At 39.7% G+C, this 21,188-nt stretch overlaps 1 protein-coding gene across 4 annotated transcripts in view; it reads left to right on the top strand.

Moving 5' to 3' along the window:
- Positions 1 to 13,905, top strand: part of KCNQ3 (potassium voltage-gated channel subfamily Q member 3) — a 178,555-nt gene extending 164,650 nt beyond the window's left edge. For 3 of the 4 annotated variants that reach the window (XM_064154302.1, XM_064154301.1, XM_064154300.1), the window contains 6 exons: positions 459 to 646; positions 1,458 to 1,560; positions 4,233 to 4,364; positions 4,835 to 4,933; positions 7,145 to 7,229; positions 8,218 to 13,905. In XM_064154302.1, coding sequence (XP_064010372.1) covers positions 459 to 646; positions 1,458 to 1,560; positions 4,233 to 4,364; positions 4,835 to 4,933; positions 7,145 to 7,229; positions 8,218 to 8,955 — 1,345 coding nt within the window. In that variant the 3' untranslated portion in view covers positions 8,956 to 13,905. The remainder of the gene's footprint in view (positions 1 to 458; positions 647 to 1,457; positions 1,561 to 4,232; positions 4,365 to 4,834; positions 4,934 to 7,144; positions 7,230 to 8,217) is intronic. The other variant, XM_064154303.1, reaches the window with a different exon arrangement.
- The last annotated feature ends 7,283 nt before the right edge of the window (positions 13,906 to 21,188 follow it).

Here is a 21,188-nt window from a genome sequence, read left to right as displayed (position 1 = left end):
TGATCTTTAAGGTCCTTTCCAACCCAAACCGTTTTGTGGGTCTATGAGCTATCAACTTAATAGCCTGCCGCAGCCTTGGTAGTTAAAGCAAGCACTAAGCAGAGAGAGCCAAGCATCCTTATAATTAGAGAATATAACTGCCTGAGTGGTGTTTCTCTTCTTACTAATAAATCTAATGCTCCTGAGGTGCTATGGGAGCTGAAGCACTGTGATGCATTACACAGAGAGGACAGCAAGACCCTCTGGTAACATTTTCAACACCAATACAAAAAATGCTCATAAAAAGCAGTTAATTGTGGAGCTTTACTGTTGCTTACACAGACATTGATGTATTATGGTAGCCCCAGCAGTGTCCTTGTGAATAAAGCATTTATTTAGTCCATTATATACTTAAAGCATCATTTAAAAAGTTAGAAGTGTACAAAGGAGGAAAATGATTACTTTTGCTTATTTTGTAGCCAAAAGCTGGGTCTCTTGGATCGGGTTCGTGGTACCAATACTAAAGGAAAGCTATTTACCCCTCTGAATGTAGATGCCATTGAAGAAAGTCCTTCAAAAGAGCCTAAGAATGTTGTCTTGAATAATAAGGAGCGTTTTCGCACTGCATTCCGAATGAAAGCGTACGCTTTTTGGCAAAGCTCAGAAGGTAGCACATCCGTGTTGGTTTCTTTCTATCCATCCCTTATTCTCCCCATTTTACTTTGTTTCTCTGCATCTTATATTGAAGCACATGCCCTCATGCCTTGATTTATCAACATGGATGCAATACTGATGGTGCTCCCTCCTAGACTGCATCCATCCCTGCCCTAACTTTTGTCAGGTATCCCAAATATCTCCTCCTTGCACTCTCTTAAAACCTTGTTTTATGGAGTCAATGGCTTCTTCCTTTCTACTCCCCCTAAGATTGCTACCCCTTAGACTTCCATTGGGCATCCATACAATATCATAGGGCAGTTTTCCTCTCAGTTTCCCTCAGCACACAATTTCCTCTTCTTGCCTGTAGTTTGAAACTGTGTCTAAATAACAATTTCTCCTTTGTGCCAGCTGGCATCAGTGCATGCTGATGTACTACTGCAGCTGTAATTTGAAGTGTACACATTGGGAACTTGATTACTCTCTTCCAAGAAGGTACATTAAATCCAATCAGTAAAAATGGGAGAACTTGGCCCGTAGCTTCTATGCCAGTTTTAACCCTACATAAAATAATTTTGGCAAAGAGTTTTCATTGTTAAAGCTTCTAAGAGTGGGGACTTCGAAATTCATCAGAAAGGAAGAAATGTTTTCAATGTTTCAGAAATGCTGGAATCTGAGAGGAAAACCCTCAAATAACACAGGAATGTGCAAGAGGTGCTCCTCTACTAAAGTGCACTTTATGTAGTGCTTTAGTCAGCCAGACCTCCCTCTAAACACTGTGTGGTCAGATGTTCACACAGCTTGTTTTTTGGCCTGCTTTGCAGATGCAGGAGCAGGGGAGCCCATGGCAGAAGAGAGAGGCGAGAGTAACGACTTCCTTATGGAAGATATGATTCCAACATTCAAGACAGCCATCCGAGCTGTCAGGTAAATGTCCCTGATGCTCCTCAGTTCTTTGCTCTGACTTTGAACACTTTATGCTTCAGGAAATTACACTGCCATGTTGCTACATGTTGATTCATTGTTACTGGTATTGCTTTTAGAAAGCAAAATAGGTTAATAAGCCCAGGTATTTTGGAGAGCATAAGACAAACTTTATTTAAGGTTTTCTTTGAAAACACACAGAATGGAAAATGGTTTTCAGTAAGACTGACCATGCTATTTTTGCAGTAAAGCTCACAAATAGATTTGCTATAGAATAGTTTTATACAGTTCTACATTAAAATATATCCTGAATATATCTTTCTCAATCCAGTGATTGCACTGTTTGGTGTAAAAGTGGATTTTTTGTTGAACAATAAACTCTGAGCTGACTCAACTTCTTTATTCACATTTGCATACTGTCATCTTTTAAAAGATGCTGAAGTCTTCATTTCAGCAGTCTTCAGCTTGTGACATGTGTTATCTCTGTTTTCATATCACAAGAGATATTCCCTAGGGTTAGAAAACTCCTACGCAGTCTTATAACGTGCACATTGAGCACATAGAATTCATTCACTGATGCTCTGTTAATGCCTCCACTCAGTATTTTGTGCTCTCTTCCCTTGAAAAGTGCCCCCATGGGAAAATACTGCAACTGCTTTTTATCCCAGAAGTTGTTAAGTTTTGAGCCAAGGAGTTACTGCCTTTCAGGTGAAATGCTGCAAGTCTGCAAGTGCTGTAAAATGATGTTCTAAAAAAGCTTCCAAGAAGATGTTTATAAGTATATAACCATAATATGTCTTCTCCTGATTCGTTTCCAGTTGGGTGCAGGAGAACCAGTCATTAAAAAGTCCCAGTTTTCTCAAGCTTGCTGAAAGCCATGTTCTGGCTGGAGGTTTCTTCATTCCTACTTCCTTCATGGTTTTTTTCCTTTTTCTCTCTAATCCCTGCTTGCTTTCAAACTATGCAACTACCCTGTTTTCCAGCTGCATGTCCATGAGACATGCTCTTATTACCTTTGCAATTCCTTTCCTACATCTCATGCAAATCTGATCAATGAATCTAATTTCATTTTAAACTCATTCATGAGTCAAGTTTTAGCAGTTTTTGCCCTTTTTTTTTCAATTGATTGTTGGCTTTTGGTGTTTTTTGTTGTTGCTGTTGTCATTTTTTGGTTTTGTTTTTGTTTGGTTTTTTTTTAACATGGTTTACTCAGACCCTCAATGCTAATGAGAAGTAATTCTTTCAGTCAAAACCACATAATGGGGCTTCAGAATCATGATGAAGGAGATTTAAAATTTAAATTTCTAACAGTGTGGTTCCTATTTTTCAATTACAGTTTTGGCTGGTGGTTGTTTTTTTAAGTATTGATTTGCTTTTATCATATGTAGTTTGTCTGTAATAGGTGTAGGCAAAATACAGAAGTCTTGAAGCACTGGAACAGGCTGCCTAGGGTGGTTATGGTGTCTCCTTCTCTGGAGATACTCAAAACCCACCTGGACATAGGTATAGGCAAAATACAGAAGTCTTGAAACACTGGAACAGGCTGCCTAGGGTGGTTATGGAGTCTCTCTCTCTGGAGATACTCAAAACCCACCTGGACATAGGTATAGGCAAAATACAGAAGTCTTGAAACACTGGAACAGGCTGCCTAGGGTGGTTATGGAGTCTCTCTCTCTGGAGATATTCAGAACCCACCTGGACACATTCCTGTGTGATCTGATATAGGTGATGCTGCTCTGGCAGGGAAGTTGGACTGGATGATTTTTCAAGATCCCTTCCAGCCCATCACATTCTATGATTTATAAGCAACAGAGTTAAAGAGTCAAAAACCCTTTAAAAAATCATCATAGAATTATCTTTCTAAATGAAAGCTCATACAAATTTTAGAAAGGTTAAAAATATAAACACCAAACTTGAAAATAAGCCCAACAGGTCAGAACCACAACAGACAACAGCAATTCCCCAACTCAGACCAATAAGAACACGGAGACTTTACTGAGGAAGCAAACTCTCAGATCCCAAGGTCAAGACAGTTTAAAGTAATAAAATGCTTTTCATTCCTATCATATATTTCTTGGCTCTTTGTTTAATCTAGCAAGCTATAATAGTATAAACAAATGCATAAATAGGAAAGAACTGGGGGGGAAGGAGGGAAGGGGAAGAATGTCAAAGCCTTTTCAAGTGCTCTGACCAACACTGGTCCTTATTATAAGAATTCTATTTTATATTGCTATGACAATTTATAACAATAACAGCAACAGTAATTTTTATCATTATTCAACAACAGTAGCAATAATGTTATATTGCTGGTTTTGTAAGAACCCCTCATGCAGTTCTAACACTCTTTCCTCCACACTTGTTCTGCTGCTGACTTCTTAACTTCTGCATTTCTATCTAATTAACTTTTCATATCTGAAACTTTCCCGGGTGGAAAATGAAAAACAAACTGTGAATGCTTCAGTATCATATATACTATACATGAGCTTTATAATGGGCTGAAGCATGCAAAAGCATCTTCAGCTTCACAGCTTCAAAATCTCCTGTGGCTTGTGTTGTTCAAAATCAAATTCCGTGTGATTTTTCTACCTTTTAGCCAAGCCATAGTGATATGGCAGAAAAAGACATTATCACTATGGATTTTGTGTAAGCTAATAACTTTTTGGTTTATTACACAGAATTCTACAGTTTCGTCTCTACAAAAAGAAATTCAAGGAGACTTTGAGGCCTTATGATGTAAAGGATGTGATAGAGCAATACTCAGCAGGGCATCTTGATATGCTTTCCAGAATAAAGTATCTTCAGGCAAGGTAAGACTTTTCTGACAAATGGGGGACGTGCATAGCTGTGCTGGCATAGCTAGCTATTTGTGTATGTGGAAGTACATGTGTAGAGGTACTGTGTCTTTGCATAGGGGAGCTAGTAAAACAGAAAGCCTTTTTCCCAAAGAATAAAGAGACATGAGCAACTAGCAGGAGTAAAGGCAGCAAGAGAGACCATTGGCTTCTACTAGCACAAGGAAATCTGAATAAAAACAATCTTGTGCATTTTCTCGACCATTGCTTTATTTGATAGGAGTCAAAGTTTCTTCCCTTCTCCCCTTTTTACAGGCAATAAATAAAAGTAATGAGCTTGCTTGCTGAACTGTGCCTGTTGAGACATCTAGACTGTGAATCCAGAACACAACAAACTCGTCATGACCCTCAATATGACTTACTTTTTCTATCATGTGTTGGCATTTGAAGATGGACTTATGCAGTTGCACTTTTCTTTTTTTCAGAGTAGATATGATTTTTACACCTGGACCTCCATCTACTCCCAAGCATAAGAAATCCCAAAAGGGAGGAGCTTTTTCTTACCCTTCACAACAGTCTCCCAGGTGATTTTTTTTTCCATATGTAGTATTTTGCACAGTCCAAAACAGAACTGAAAATTTCATTCATACGAAAAAAGTTATCTTCATTCATCCAGCCAGTTATAATAATGAAACTGAGAGAGTATATATGTGTGTGCATATATATGTGTGTGTGTAAATATACACATATATAAAGATATATGTGTAAATGTTAAGATAGAAAGACACTAACTTCCCTAAGAATGCATGACGGAAATCTAAACATAATGGCTTTTCAAATGTCTACCTTATCTTCTCCATGCTTTGGAAATATGATTATGTATGAAATATGTACATTTGATTGCTGATGTACTGAATTTCTAACATTCAGTTAGTAAACCTAGAAAAAAAAACCAGTAAACTGCAGCAATAGTTTGAAGATAAAGCAAGTGTCTTCTTGAAGTGAAAAAGTTTCTCTCTAGCCCCCATCAAATGCCAAGTAGAGAGTTTTAATGATGCTGCTTTAAAACCAACAAATGGTGAGAATTACTGAAAACAAATTCCAATGCCAGGTTTCTGGATGCAAATGTTGCAGCATGTTATTGTACTGATGCATTCCTGGCAGCGAGAACTCAACAGTAAATTACTTTTCTTCTGTTATTTACAAGTATCAGTACACATGAAGGACCACACAGAATCATCAACAGTCTGTCCCCAGAGCTGTTATGGTTTCTTAGAACAAAAGAAAATAAATTCATGTGGCTCTACCTGATTTATCCCACCCACTAAGAAATCTAATGACATGTAAATGTGATGGCAAAAACTTACATTTATGGAAGAGATATTGATCATTTTGGAAGCAGAGCAGATTGTTAGATTTGAATGAGACCTCATCATCAAAATCCCAGTGTACAGAATCTGACAAGTTTCAGTTATAGTTTCTTTTTTAGTAAGATATATTCATGAGTATATTTTGAATTTCAAAGAGAAGAATGGACCTATTGAAACAAACATATTAGGGTTCTAAGTCACGTTAAAGAACAAGTGCTTAGAAATTGTTTTTCTTCTGAAACAGGCCTTGAAAAGACAGATTCCTTTGAGCTTGCTTTGGATACATTTTGATAAAGATTTAACTTGATAATGGCCACCCTCTGTCCCATAAATTTATTAATCAAAATTCATAAGTTAAGCAGAGGTGTTCTTTTTACCTCCTGGATTAGGCCATCTGATAGCTGGGCAGTAGCAAATTACCTAGAGGAGCATTTACTCCGATATCTACTTTAAAATCCCAGGCCAGACTGTCTCTTTTCAGCATTTCCAGCCTCTGCCACTTACTGTTTTTTTAATGAAATGAAGACAAAACCAAAACACTCAGCCTTTAAAATCAGATTTAGTGTCTTCAAAGACACTAAATATGAAAAAAAAATAGAGAGTTACATCACTTGCCCATTGTCCTGGGTTAGGGTGGATCCCTCCCCTGGTACAATAAACTCACCACAACACAGATTTTGTTTTGGAAAGTCAGGGAAAGATGAAATTGTATTCCTTATAGTTCAAGTATAACAGTTTAAGGAGAAATAAACTACTAGAGAAAAAAAATACAATAGCCTTAAGGAAGATGGGGAAGAGGTCAAGTGGCAGTGAAGCAGCAAAAGCAGCAGCAGCCAAAACAGCAGTGGGGAAAGATAGCAGGCAGGCACAGCTGAAGCAGCAGAAGCCAGCAAGGGGAAAGAACAAGCTGTGCTTCTAGACATAAAGCTCTTGATGCTCCAGTGAAATGATATTAACTTATCCATTGTTGCCATTCTATGGCATATCCCTGGAATGTTCACCTCTCCCCTATGTCTGAGCTAGAAAATCAGCTCAAACTGCCACACCATCTGCAGGCTCACTGTCTAGACTACCTCAGCATTTTTCACAAACCTGAAATGATTCCACCAAGTCAGAGATTAATTTCACTTTCATTTTGAGCACTTTGTTTGGTTTAAGGGGGTGTATAATCTTTAATTTTGAGCCAGAATAATTTTAATTAAAATTTAAAAATTGATATATTAGAAATGCTTTGGAGTCACATAGCAAAGACTTTAGCTCTTGTTTGTGTGATGAATAACTGAATCCAATATTTTCTTAAATAAGGCTCCAAGGAGCTATATGAATACAGCACCAGAATGATAGTTCTGGTTTTGTTATAGATTATTTACTGTGATGTAAAGGACAGTTCCACTGATCACTAATAGAATTATTCATTATTTATAGGAATGATCCATATGTAGCCAAAGCATCCACAGCAGACACTGAAGACCAAAGTATGATGGGCAAATTTGTTAAAGTTGAACGACAGGTATGTAATTCTGTGACAATGACAGAGGCTGTACTGAAATGATAGAGTTGACACAAAGTCTTTATGATACTTTGGCTGAACCAGGCAGATTCATACTGCTGCTGGACAAGAGTCACACAGCTCTTGTACTAGTTATCACAAAACTATGTTACTATTTTTTCCTTCAATAACTGCACTAACTGAGAAGTATGCATTTTGAAGCCTTTTGAATGAATACTGTTATATATGGCAGCAAGACTCTAATCATCATCTTTAGATAGGACTTTTTCGTTCTGTTCAAACTCCATACTCACCATGTCTGGTGTTTTGTTCTGAGCATCGCTTTGTTTTGCAGGGTCTGTCACCCAAAATGATTGCCTCCATAGATATCTTTGGGTGCACATCTGCGCATCCTAACCTATTGCTTAGCAAGTCAAGGCACTCTCATTTCTAAACACAATATCACAGTATCAACAAGGTTGGAAGAGACCTCATAGATCATCAAGTCCAACCCTTTACCACAATAAACACATAGCTAAGTAAGATGGAGGAAAGTGACATTAATTCAAATCAGTTCCTTTCATAGAATTTAAATGTTCATGGACCAAGTACTATCAAAAGAGAAAGGAAATTGTGTTATTTAACTCTCAATGTTGTTGGACAGTTAAGAGTATAGATGTCTGTACAAAACTAATTCCACCTGTGGTGTTCTAGTAATAGCTGTTTTCCACCTGATATCAGGACTTTGGCCACAATGGTGCAGTCTGCTGTTGTATTCTGGGCTGTCAAATATCAAGCAATGCTAAGAAGCTTTTTGGCACAGTTCATAGCGATGAGTAATCCAAGACAGTTTGAGGAAAAGCTAACATCTTTTAAATCCAAGGGAAAGATTGGGTTATTCTACAAATTACTTTCATGAATTAAGCTGAGGGTGGTGCATATGTGGAAGCAGAATCTCTTTTGTTGAACAATTAACTCAAGACAATATCATAACTTTGGTATTTTTCAGGTTAATGACATGGGAAAGAAACTGGATTTTCTTGTTGATATGCATATGCATCATATGGAACAACTACAAATACAAGTTGCTGAGATAAGTCCACTGAAAGAAACTGCTTCTCCTGCAAAGGAGAAGAGAGAAGATAACAAATATTCTGAATTAAAAACAATAATATATAAATACACCGAGCAGAGTGCTCATGAAACTCCTTATAACTTCCAGCAGGTTCCAGTCAACAAAGTTAGTCCTTATGGTTTTTCAGCACATGGTCATATGACTCATTCACAACCTTTATCACTAGGTGGGCAAAGCTCTGGCAAAATGCAAGCCACACCTTCCTCAGCTTCATATGCAGAAAGGCCAACAGTTTTGCCTATATTTACGTTAATGGACTCCCAGGTTAGCTACCACTCTCAAGGAGACCTACAAAGCCCTTACTCAGATAAGGTGTCTCCGAGGCAGAGAAGGAGCTTCACAAGAGACAGCGATACTCCATTGTCCCTTCTCTCTGTCAACCACGAGGAACTCGAGCGCTCCCCAAGTGGCTTCAGTATCTCCCAAGACAGAGACGACTTCCCGTTTGGCCTCAATGGAGGATCAGCGTGGATGAGAGAGAAGCGCTACCTGGCAGAGGGGGAAACAGACACAGACACCGACCCCTTCACACCAAGTGGCTCCATGCCTTTGTCTTCTACAGGAGATGGGATTTCAGATTCAGTATGGACCCCTTCAAATAAGCCAGTTTAAAAATGTTTGTGGGGGCGATCACCGTTTGACTTCTCAATGTAATGTAAGCATATTTTGTATATCTCACTTACTCTACACCCAAAGCTTACTAGTTCAAAACACCAATGGCTGCATAAGATGCATGTGATATTAGTGGTAGTCATTCTGCACCATTTCATACAATTTACTAATGCAGTTTTGTTCATGCTACCAAAACTAAGGAGCTTAGTTTTGAGCATGGTTTGCATGACTTTGCCCTATATAAATGGTACAGCTGATTTCTTCTATGATACATATCTCTCTGATACTCTTCAATACAACGATGGCAAATTGATAACAGGCAAGATGTGGTGGTCCTTGCTACATTTTGTAAACAGAGCAGCAAAGTGAAAACATTTTTAGGTGCAATATTCCTGTTTGGAAACATCATATCTGAGTCCATTTTCCAGTATAAGTAAGTCAATCTTTAACCAACCCCGCCAAGAACATCTAATATTCAAAGCAGGGAAAAAGCTGAGCCAAAGCAAAGACATTTCTGAAACAGTTTTGTGAATTAAATCTTTCTCATGTGACCTTTTATGCAGCTCCCCATGAAATGCAGTGTCAAAATGAAACCAAGGACAGTGTTTAAAATCCTCCTGGGACTGATCAGAGGTATTTATTTGTTATAAAATGTAAATATAAATTCCTTGAACTACTTTGCAAATCTTCATTAGCGTTCATGCCATCACTCAAAACTTGGCTGTAGTGCTGGTTTGTAGGAAATCTTTTGCTAATCCCATTTGCTACCTATGGAGCCCATTTTTCTTTCTGTTTGAAAAATGAAGTTGTTGAGTTTAGGGATCTCCAGGTTTTACGCTCTTTTGTCATCATTGCTTTTTCCTGCTAAGCAGGGTGCATAATGTAACTGTGTCTCATCTTCTCAGTGTGTTAACTGGGAGTTAAACTTCCCTGCATAAACACAGCTTGTAAGGCTCAGTTCACTCTTTGCCACACACTGAGCTTCTCAGATGTGCAGAAGTCTATTCCCTGGAACTTCCACAAGGTGGGGTGCTCCAAGGACCTGTTTCTCTCTAGTGTTTCTCTTGGAAGTGGACTTCTGCAGATCCTTTAATGCGTGCCACTTTCCCTGGAGCAGCAGAGGGATAAGTATGCTAAACAATCATTGGCCTAATATTTTTTTTTCGTGGGAATTGGAAATTCTGTTGAGAGAGAGCAGGAAAATAACCCATCCCCCTGGGAACAATGCAGAAAGCTATCAACGATCTCACCACTACAGCGGGAATGTACTATCTATAAAGCTAGTGAAACTAGCCTGTCCAAACAGCCTACACCATTTTCACCTGCTGTCAGTCCAAGTGTCTGTGAAATAACATCCATTTGATGTCAAGTTTTATGGCTATGCACTCTTTAGGGCTTGTTGAAAACTAATCAGTATAGTAGGTGAGCACAGGCACGCATTAGGTTTAGGATGAGATTAATTGCATATTTAACTCCTTTATCTACAATGACCAAATTTCTGCCAATTTCAAAGGGAGCACTGAGTGACTTGTCAGATGACTAGAGGCACCTACAGCCTGTGGGAAGCCTATGTAGGCATTGCCTTCATTGTTTATTCTCTATTTAAGAAGCATCTAAAGGATTAGGATCGTTTTACTTCATCTGTTTGCATCTTTAGTTAAATCATCCTTCTGGGACAGATCTACTGAGAGAACAAATTGCTCTGGTTGCTTGAGTGAATAATGAGGACCACTTACGACCTTTGAAGGCTGGGCTGAGTCCATGGGGCTACTCTGAGGCCAGCAACTATGAGGACATGAGGCACAATTTTGGTAATTACATAATTGAAGAAAATAGCTGTTGACCTGAAAGATTATCTGTGCTTGGTGCAGTTTTATGGCTAAACTGAAAGAGAATAAAGCCAACTGACAAAGTTATAATTCATTACAATGCGGCACACTGAGAACTCTTTGGCCATCACTGATTCTTGGAAATACCCAAATTGAAGCTGTTGCAGGCTTTCAGGTATTGTAATGTCTGTGGCATCTTGTAAGATCTAACCCTCACAGCAAAAATCAGTGAAAAAGAATGACAACTGATTTTAACATTGCTAGACTTCTGAAATTGGTGTAAGTATATGCTTGACAAGCCTGTTTCATTTTTCTTGTATGTCAAGTGCCTGGCATTCCTGCTGATTTCATCTGAGTTGGGCCCTTCTTAAAATGCTTTCTAGATCTGAGCACTCAAAAGTCAAGGCAGCCAAACACCAAGCAAAAGCTGAGAAATGTGTCTGTGAATGTCTTTGGCAGTGACTGTGCTCTTCAGTTCCCTGCTCTCCCTCTCAGATACTTCGGTTTGGGTTTCTGATCTCTGCCATTCCAGGTCATATAAAGGAAATATTTTCTCAGTGTTAAACCTGTCTGAAAATCCATAAATCCCTTCATTATAAAGGTATGTTCTTTCCAAGAGAAAATCCAAGCAAGGCCATAGACTTGAATGAGTATTCACCTACCCAGAGTGTGCAGCACCAGAGAAATAGGCATTAGGGCTGCCTTGCACTTAGCAGCTGAACTGCCTTTGGGTTGACAGTTTCTACAGACCATAAGCGATAATTTACTCCCTGCAGCTACCAGGTCAGGTATTTGCAACCACATCATGAAATACTCAATGTCAGGCTGACTGGCCAAATAAGGTCTGTCTCTTCTGACCCTCTGCAGTAGACCTCTCTGGATCCTCTGGAAGTGGCCCAAGAAGAGGGCCAAGGAAGGTCTGGTTAGCTCATTTTAGTTTATTATTTTTTCTGTTCAGAAGGCCCTCTGCCTTCTACACCATATTGATTACACACAGGTTGCACAGCAGTTCTGCTGTCTGTGCTGAAAACAAGTATGGGTCTTGATGTCACCAGCAAGGTGCAATCTGGAGATGATCCCTGATATGGAATGTGCACAAAAGCTCTATCAGACTCCAGCTGAGGCTCAGTTTAGAGAATGAATGAACCTTGAACTGCGATTTGTATGCCTGCCATAGATACTGGCCAAAATAAAAGTGTCTGATATTATTGACCATAGCAACATTAAAGAGGTCAGGAGTTGTTTTGTGGCACAGGTTCACCACATGCAGTGAATCATACTGAACCCATGAATTCATCATTTCATATGAGAGAGGCATTGTAGTCTTCACACTAGGATAGAGTGAAATTTATCTCTTCTTCCATGTGTCTTTAAGTGCTTGGTTTAACAACTACCAAATTTGTTTGGGTCTGATCTTTGTAGTGATACTGACTGATACTGACATTTCATTTATTTATAGTTATCAATAAAGAGAATTAACTATTGGAATCCACTTTTTTCTTGAGCATTAGCTCCTATGAGTGGCCAAGAATTTATTTCAGCCCCTGAAATGTTTTTCATAGTCATAGTGTGGGGTTTCACTCTGCTCTCCTTGAAGTCAGTAAGAAAACTCACTCTGACATATTTGGAGCAGAACCAGGCTTTACTCTGCCTTTATTTATGAATTTTCTTGTGAAAGACAGAGTTGATCTGGAGATGTTTTTTCTTAGCTACATTTTTGCACTGAATTTTCAGTCACTAACAAGTGATGCACATCTGGAAGTGTTGAAAAGGTGAATCTGTGTTTATTTTGTGTGCCTGTCTTTGCAGAGTTACTGCCAGTCAAGTTTCCTCACTTTAGATTCAGTCAGAGTATGTCATTAATGTGAATGTTTAGCTGAAGTACATGCATACAGAAAATGTGGTTTATGCTCCACTGAAGGAGTTAGTCCTTGGAAAAAAACTTCTAGTCAGATAATGGCTATAGTCCTTGCCTTGGCTTTTCCCTGCACTGAATTGATGTCTGGCTCCTACCAAAATGAAAGGGAATTCAGCATGTGGAGAGATGGACTGAAAAGTCTCCAAACTGAGTTTTGCTGTACTTGCTCTGTTTATAATTTTGCTGCATTGTTACGGTTCAGAGTGGAAATAGTTTCACATTTTTCTGCTTCAAATTGTGGCCCAGCAGTGCTGCAAATTAATTCCCATCTGAACTCGTGCATAGCAGGGCTGCTGACTTGTGGCCTTCAGACAAGCACCGTGGTCCAATCAATTTACAAGATCACAGCCTAAAGTAATCAGAAAATGCAGATTAAGGAGGCAAGTCAGCCCTGCTGGGAGCCCAGTTGTTGCAGGGTTGTCACATCTGCTTATGTGAGAACTGAATTTGTCCTGCTTAGAGCAGAGCATACAAGAAGGAGCTTTATCTTGACTCCTTGCACTCCATAAACCCCCTCCCAAAAACTAAGCTTTTGGTGTTTAAGAGCTGAAAACCTAAATTTTCTACAGCACATCACAAATTTGCTGTGATATCAGTTTTCATGAGCTCAGCTGACTCTGGGTGTTCACTTTTGAAGACCGTTACGAGAGGTGCAAAGAAAAAGGGGCATTTTCAAGTGATTTTACCTGGCATTGTGGGAGTGAAGATCCTGGGTATCACTACTGCTTCTGATAATTTAGGCTGTAAGATCTCATCCTTCCCAATTCAGCTTTTAGTAGCTTGCCTCTGAAGTCAAGTGAAGCAGAATATTGGAAGTGGGATTTTGTTTTCATCCTCAAGAATATGCTGAGACTGAAGGTTACATAGCCAACTGCATTTTGTTGTCTAGTTATGGCATCTTATTATTACTAGTATTTGTGCCTTGCTCACTGAAATTTCTCCATGCTACAAAGATGCTTTTCAGATTCTGGCTGACAAGGGAACACAACTTTTATACAAGTGGCCTTTAGTGCTCTTTATAATATTATTTATTGTAATTTTTAAACTGTATGTGTAATTTATATTCTGGCACTCTCCAATATTTGAACAACTTTAATATGTTTATTTCAATATATTATGCAAACAATACTTCTTAACTGATTTTTTTATGTTCTGTCTTTAAAAACTGCACCACTTATTAATAAATAGAAATTTCAATTATGATGTGGAGGAGTATGTTTTCACTTAAATTGTGATACCTGCACATGTGTTCAAAGAACACAGCATCAAATGTACCTGCAGCAAAGTCACTGACAAAGATCCTTTTGACCTCTTCTTTGCAGGACTGAATTCACAGCTACAAACAGGCATTATCTGGCTTCCACAGATGGTCTACATACAGTAGATCTCATTATTTGTGGCTCCTTTGATTTAGTGGGCATGCAGTTTACATGGCTTTGATCATGTGTGGTGAAAATGAAAAGCAGGGAGAAATACATTCATGGTAGAGACATTAGGGTGTTAAAATATGATGAAGTTATGTAAAAAATACAGAGACCATAGTAAGGGCACAAGGCTGCTCCAGATATCCTCTGTAGGGAATTTAGCAGTTGGTGAGAAGGTTGTGAGTGCATTTGCCTGGATTCTGTCCCTGGTTCTGTTGCTGCTATTGTCTGTGATCTTGGCATTGCGTCTGCAGCTGTCTGTCTGCCTGTCTGTCTTCCTCGTGTGGACAAGTGCCAGAAGGCTGCTCATTTGCCTCCAGCAAAAGCATGGGACCACATGAACTATTGAAAATGTCTTGCTATCTGAAACAGGACAGTGTTGCTGAGGAAAACCCAGCTCATATATTGTTTCTACAAACAACTGTCTCTGTAGTTTTGGCCACAGATAGCATTTCAGTAGTATTTATACATATATATGTGTCTGTATTTTATGTATTTTTATGTATGTGTAGGATGTGTTGTTCTTTTCTCCTAGCTGCCAGTTTAGAAGTTCCCATGTCTCCTTGCAAAAGGCACAGGGTGTGCCTGCACTAGAGCACAGCTAAATTTGCTTGGCTCAAAGAAGCCAAGGATTGGTGTGTATGGAAGGAGAAGAACATCGCACATCCTTTTTGGCTGGGCAAGTCTGCTTTCTGACAGTTACAAGTCAGGTAACAGATGAATATCAAGTAACAGATCAATATCAAGTTGAAGATATGAGTTTCTGTTCTTGTTAGACCTCTTTTGGAATAAGTGCAGGAAAATCAGCACTTTTCATGGTCCAACCAGTCCCACAGTAAGTTACTCCGAATCCCTCTTTCCAGTGACTGGCATCTTTCTTAACTAGAGATGTGAAGATGACCAGCCTGGATAAAAACATATCTTTCAGGTTGCTGAATAACATGAGTTCCATCCTGCCAGTTCAGAGAAAGGGATGAAAGGTAGTTGTCCTGAACCAGACAGGAAGAGAACATGTGAAACATCACTTCTTCCCAAAAAGATGGCTGGACCCTATCCCTTTAGGTCCCTCAGTTTAGAGCCCACCTCCCCACTTCACTCCTCTGAGACAAGCTTGGATCAACTTTCCTTGTTTGTTCTTTTTTGAAAAAAAAAACCCCATGCATCTCTTTGTATGTTAGCATCTGATGACGAAGTGCAACCAGATGTGTTCTCCCACTAGGCATATAAGAGAGGCATATTTGCAAGAGGCTTTAGGTGCTGCAGTATCCCATGTGCTGCAGCTCATCTTTTGTGGCACAGAGGGTTTATTACTCAGCCAGGGTGGTGGGTAGCGATCCCTAAAAACACTGACAGGCTGAGACAGAGAGGGTGGGAGGGAATACTGATTGCTGACCCTGGCACGGGTCACAAGAACATATGGCTGGAGACCATGCATATTGCAACTGCTGCGTAGAAGTCAAAAAAGACACCAGGATGAAGCAGGGAATTGTTCCTGCACCGCGTTTTCAGAACACAGGGAAGTAAAGCACCAACATTTGTACTTTGTTTTCTCCCTCCTCACCAGAGCTTCATGCTGCACTGTCTTCTCTCTTACAGATAGGTCACAGGCTTGAATGTGTGTTTTATTGCATTAGCAGGGACTTGTCCTGGTAGCCTTCAGCACATGAATGCATATACTCAGTAATTTCTATGAATTATGTGCCTATACTGTGTTACTAAGAAGACATTAATAATGTCTGCTTTTCTTGTTCTGAATGTTGGGGTGCTGGTTATGGATACAGAGCTGTCACATAAAGAGATGCTGGAAGAAGGAGGTGCGTAAAGACTATACCCCTGAGAAAGTGACTTGCTCAGAATGATGGTCCGAGTGAGAACACAGCATTGTCCCCAGGAGTCAAAGTTGGGGCTGAACAATAGCCCACTCTCCAGTCACCTGAGCATTGCTCTGCAGCTGAGGAAAGTTAAAATTACAGAGTCCCAGGGTGAAACACAGCATGAGGCAAAACCTGCTGAAAGTCAAATTATTCTCGCAGCCAAACATCAAAGGGCTGGAACTGATCCCAGCACACATTTCCCCAGCTATACCTGGCTTTGTCGGCTGCTACAGAGAGGACTTTCATCCCAGTTTTTAATGAGAATATTGAACTGATTATTAAATCAGTAAAGGTAAGTCTTGTCAAAGAAAAGACGTTTCCACATCCCTCAAGCTGCAGCATTTAGTCATGAGTCATGAAATGTTTCCTGTTATCACCCCAGTGACTTCCATACAGAACCAGGTAATTTTAATGAAATGTCCCCCTGGATATAATGTGTTTTTTCATGACAGGCAGAGTGGAAGGATAGAAAGGTAAGACTGTCCATGTGTGTGCACATGTGTGTAAACGTCATATTTGCCAGGTTTGAACTCTATTCAAAGTGGCTGCAGTTGCCTTCCATCTTCTGAAGCTTTTTGTGCAGGCAGGGCTGCAGAACAGACAAACACAGCCTACCACACATATTACATGTTCCCCTAAATAACTTTTCTGTGGTAAGTCAGGATCCTCAGAAGAGATGTCTGAGATCTGAAATGAGAAAAGGCACTCTAATTTCTGACAGGCTGGCAAGTTGCAGTTTTCTCTGATGCAGCAGCTTTCTTCCTTCTTTGGTTAATATCACAGCTTGCTTTACCTTAACTGGTGGAAGTGCAAGACAGGGACAATAGAATTAAACAGAGACAAGTGACAGTAAAACCAGCCTAATGACACACTGGTTACCCAGGCTGTATCTAAAATAGTAAATATCAGTGGTGCCTTATGGTCCAAATATCCACAATATTGGCAGGAACATGACAGTGACAGGGCAATTCCAGAGTGCTTCTGCCCAGAAGCTGCAATGTTGTCTAAGACGTGTTTGGAAACAGAGCAGAGACTAGGGACCACTCCAAACAGAGAGTTGATATGCAGCTGTGAATCCCATCTGTCACCTCCTCATTATTCTTTCCCTTTTGAACAGAGGTTGGAATATTTTTTTTTTCTTGATTTTTTTGGCAGATCCTTGAAGTACTTTTTTATTCCATGGACCAACTGTGGATGCTTTCAGGTTGTTACCTCTCTCTTTAATTGCTGCAGCGTTTTGAGTTATTTCACACATTGAGGCATTTGGTGGCATATGATAAAACTCCATATGAATAGATGGCCATTTGCTGCACCTAACCTTACTGATTTCAGAGGAATTACCTGCAGTCCACAGGAGTAAATGGGAGCAGAATTTCACCCACTGCTTCCAGTAGTGGTTATCTCTTGGGTAATGCTATAAGCATTGCTTTTCACCACTGAAATTATCCTAGATCATTGTTGTGATCTGAGCTTCCTTCCTTGCCACTGAACCACAAGGCCAGATGACTTTCTAATGTTCTGTCATTTTGTTAGTTTTAGTTTTCTGCCTCTAAGGCATGCTTCTGATTTCTTCACCATCATCTCCAAGGATGACTAAAGCTCTACCAGAAGGGCTTACCCAGCCCACTTCTCACCACCAAAGGTGGCATTGGCCTAACTGCAGTAAGATGAGCTGTGCCTTTAAAAAGGAAAAAAAAACCCAACAAACCCACCACAGTCCTCTTTGCTCAGCAGTTCCAATCATTACTGCCAAAAGGAGCTTCCAGTCCTCACCTGATCTGCCACAGAGCCTTTCCATGTAGGATTCAACAGGCACTTTGTGTGCTTATGATTGTGTTACCTCTAGTTAGTCCTTCTGGGATTAGGACAACAATTTCCACAGGATTTAAATGAAAGATTGTCAAGCATATCTTGCCAAAGTCTTTCATGAAGTGAGTATTAAGACTTGGCAATAACCTCCAGTTTTATATAGGCTCTGAAGATAATCACACTTGTTGAGAGAGATCAGGTAAGTTGATATTAAGCATTCCAAATCTTGATGGATTCACATGCACTTGGAAGAAACTGTATCGGCTGTGCTACTAACGCTCAGAGAAAGTGCAGTAAATTAAATGTAGTTGTATTAAATGCATCTTTATTGCGTTGCATTTTGCTAAATTCTCATACAAATCAATCTGAACTTAGCAAGTAGATGTAGCAGTTTACTGAAGTGTGTAATTGCAACACGGGCAGATTAACATGCGGCATTTCTTTAGCCCTGGCGTGTCACGGTGTGCATGCAAGGAGAGATGACTTTTAGATGTTGGAACTGAATGAAGGTAAGGAAACTAAAACTCAAGGACTCCTTTTTTTTTTTTTTTTCCTTTTTGGTATTTTAAAAATTTCTTTGGTCTCCTAACTTCTGTTGTGCTCTATTTAACATGAAGATACAGGAAAATGAAATGTTTACACTCTGCACAAGAAAAATGCAAGCAACTCAGACTTTGTGGTTACCTGCCACATTAAAATGAATTCTAATGAAGTATAGCTAATAAACATGTTGGTTAAAGATTGCTGTTAATCTAAACTAACAGAGATACTCGAGAAGTGGTCTTCATGACTGTCTAAAGGTAGTCTGAACTGCATTAAAATCTCCATTTCAGCAGTTCAAAGAACTCTGGATCAACAGTTCTAAGTAAAATTAATTTCACTAGTGTCATTCAGCTTAAAACAAAAACAAAAGGAGGATTGTCATACCCTGCAGAGGTGAAGGAGAATTTGTAACTAAAGGCTTGACCTACAACCTGTATTGGACAAGTGGTTGGAAAGAAAATATCTCCTGAGAGGCATTTTATGGAATAGTTGTGTGACACCTGTTCTTGTAGTGCCTGTGAAAAACACTATCTTTTAAAATAGAAGCTGTTAGAGATTTTGAGCTGGAGTACCATGAAAGTTTCATATTTGCAGTCTGACTGTATTTTAGTCGTCACAATAGGGTCACTTACACTGGTAAACACAAAAGATGCAGTTGCAAAGGACTAAAGACTTGTCTCTGATAGATAAAAAATAGATATCAGGCCACCAGAGGAACACAAACATGACTTGTAAGAGTTGTTATTAGTATGGTTGATGTTGTTGAGAGATAAGATATTTTAGACAGAAGTTCTAGGAGTATTTGCTACAGATGGCTTTAAAATTTAATTGGCCAGCACAAAGGTTCAGAGAATTAATTATGGGGAAAAGATTTTGGGAAGCAGCTAAATCCTAATGCTTCAAATGTGAATCATTCTCTACCAATTGAGGCGTAAGGGCAGCTCTTTCTAGGGCAAAGTTCTTAACCTTGAGATTTCTCTGAAATTTACTTTTAAGCATCTTCTACTGGCCAGAGACCACCACAGTGCTAAATCTGACATTCAGTCAAACCAAACCCTCCCATGAAAAAAAAAAAAAACCAACATTCCATTAAACTTATACCAACACTGCTTAAAATGTCTTTACTACAGGTTAGAGAAGGATTTGTCCTTCCAGGTTATGTTTGCATGTTGTGCCAGTTGTTAGATGATTGAGTCTGGGATGCTATGGCCACCCTGATGCCTGCTCTGAATTTCTGCTGCATTATGTGGGCAGGAAACTGTGTGTGTGTGTTAGTGTGGAGGAGCAGCTCAGCAGGGAACGTGCAAATTCAGGTGAGTGAGAAAGTATCTCTCAATGTGCATTGGACGCTTCCAAGCACAACTTCGTGTCTCATTCTCTTTCAAGTTTGTTTCTGGTTTGAAGCTGTTCATTATGTTTTTCCTTTCTCATTCTTTTAAGGTGCTTTGCTAGGACAGTGCCTTCAGATGTCAATCTTATTGCCTCTTCTCCGTCTCTTGGGAATGTACTCTCTCTAGCCCCTGCCCTAGCCTGCCATCATGAACAGCTCTGGACCAGTTTAAATAAATGAGTAATAAAGTTAGGCTGCTGACAACAAATGGTCTAGTCTGCCAGCCCTTCTACTTGTGAAGCTTTGCAGAACAGCTATGCTTGCACGTTAGTCTGTGGAATACACTTACCAAGGATTATTGTGTTAGTCCAAGCATGGTTCACTGGTGATGCAGGAGAGCTCATGCTCCTCCCACATCCTAGGTCAGGGTCTCTTGCTTGTCACATAGCCAAAATTCTCACTTAGGGCAGATATTTGGGTTCTTATGGCTGTCTGGACAGTGCCTGCCCTTCAGGCAAGACTAGCCTTATGCCACAGGGTCAGTTTGGTAACAGCACTGCTTTTGCCCATGCCTCACATTGATTTCCCTAAGATCAGTGTAGACAGAGACAGTACTGGCCATGCAGCCTGATGACACACTGTGTGCAGGGAACAGGTCATGAGGGAACTTTGCTCAGGGGGAGATCTGTGGCCCATAAACACTGAATCATCAGTATGAAGCATGGATCATCCTAATGTAGATCTTCCAGAGTTAGAGACAGCCATACCTCACAGTACAGGAATAAAAAATCATGAGGGCCTGAGCTGCCATTGTAGTTTCCCCTAACAACCCACAGGCCCACAGAAAAAGCTGTTACAAGTTCCCATAAGCTTCCTAATACCCAATAGTAAAAGTAATGACAGCCTTGACAGGTCTTCAGTCCCTGTGATTCTCATGCCAGCAATGCATTCGTGGTCTGTAACCTAGTTGTTGGTCAGGTCCCAAATATTGCTGCAAGAAGAGCCAAGTTTAGAATATTTGATGCTAGACTGGTCCACAGGACACTGGATTCTGTCCATGAATAATTAGTCCAGCTCACAGAAATGTGATGGAGCATGAAGTACGGGGAGCAAGATTTGGCAATGCTATTCTCTCAGCCTCAGCCCTACTCTTCTGCATATACTGTGCAGAAAACATGGATGAGTCAAGTGAAAAGGACTAGGCAGATGAATGGAATAGATAAGATGAACAACCTAAAGAGCTTCTCACAGCTTTGTTTGAAATAGCAGAGCTGGTACTTAAATGCTTTAGGCTAATCAGATGAGCAAAGGCAGATATTTCAAATGGTAATGTTTGGTATCGTTTCATCATCCCTAGGAAGTGTCTCTTCAGAACTGCCAAGCACAAATTATCTGTTTTTGGAATGTATGCATTTTCTGTCACATTAAATATGAGAAAGATTTCAAACATTGTGATAACAATTTGCTAATCAAACAGAATTATCTTCAAGATAAAGGTTTGCTGCA

This window comes from Pogoniulus pusillus, chromosome 14 (assembly GCF_015220805.1).
Source record: "Pogoniulus pusillus isolate bPogPus1 chromosome 14, bPogPus1.pri, whole genome shotgun sequence".
NCBI classification, from domain to species: domain Eukaryota; kingdom Metazoa; phylum Chordata; class Aves; order Piciformes; family Lybiidae; genus Pogoniulus; species Pogoniulus pusillus.
Note: the sequence above shows the minus strand (reverse complement) of the source record. Positions and strands in the feature narration are given on the sequence as shown.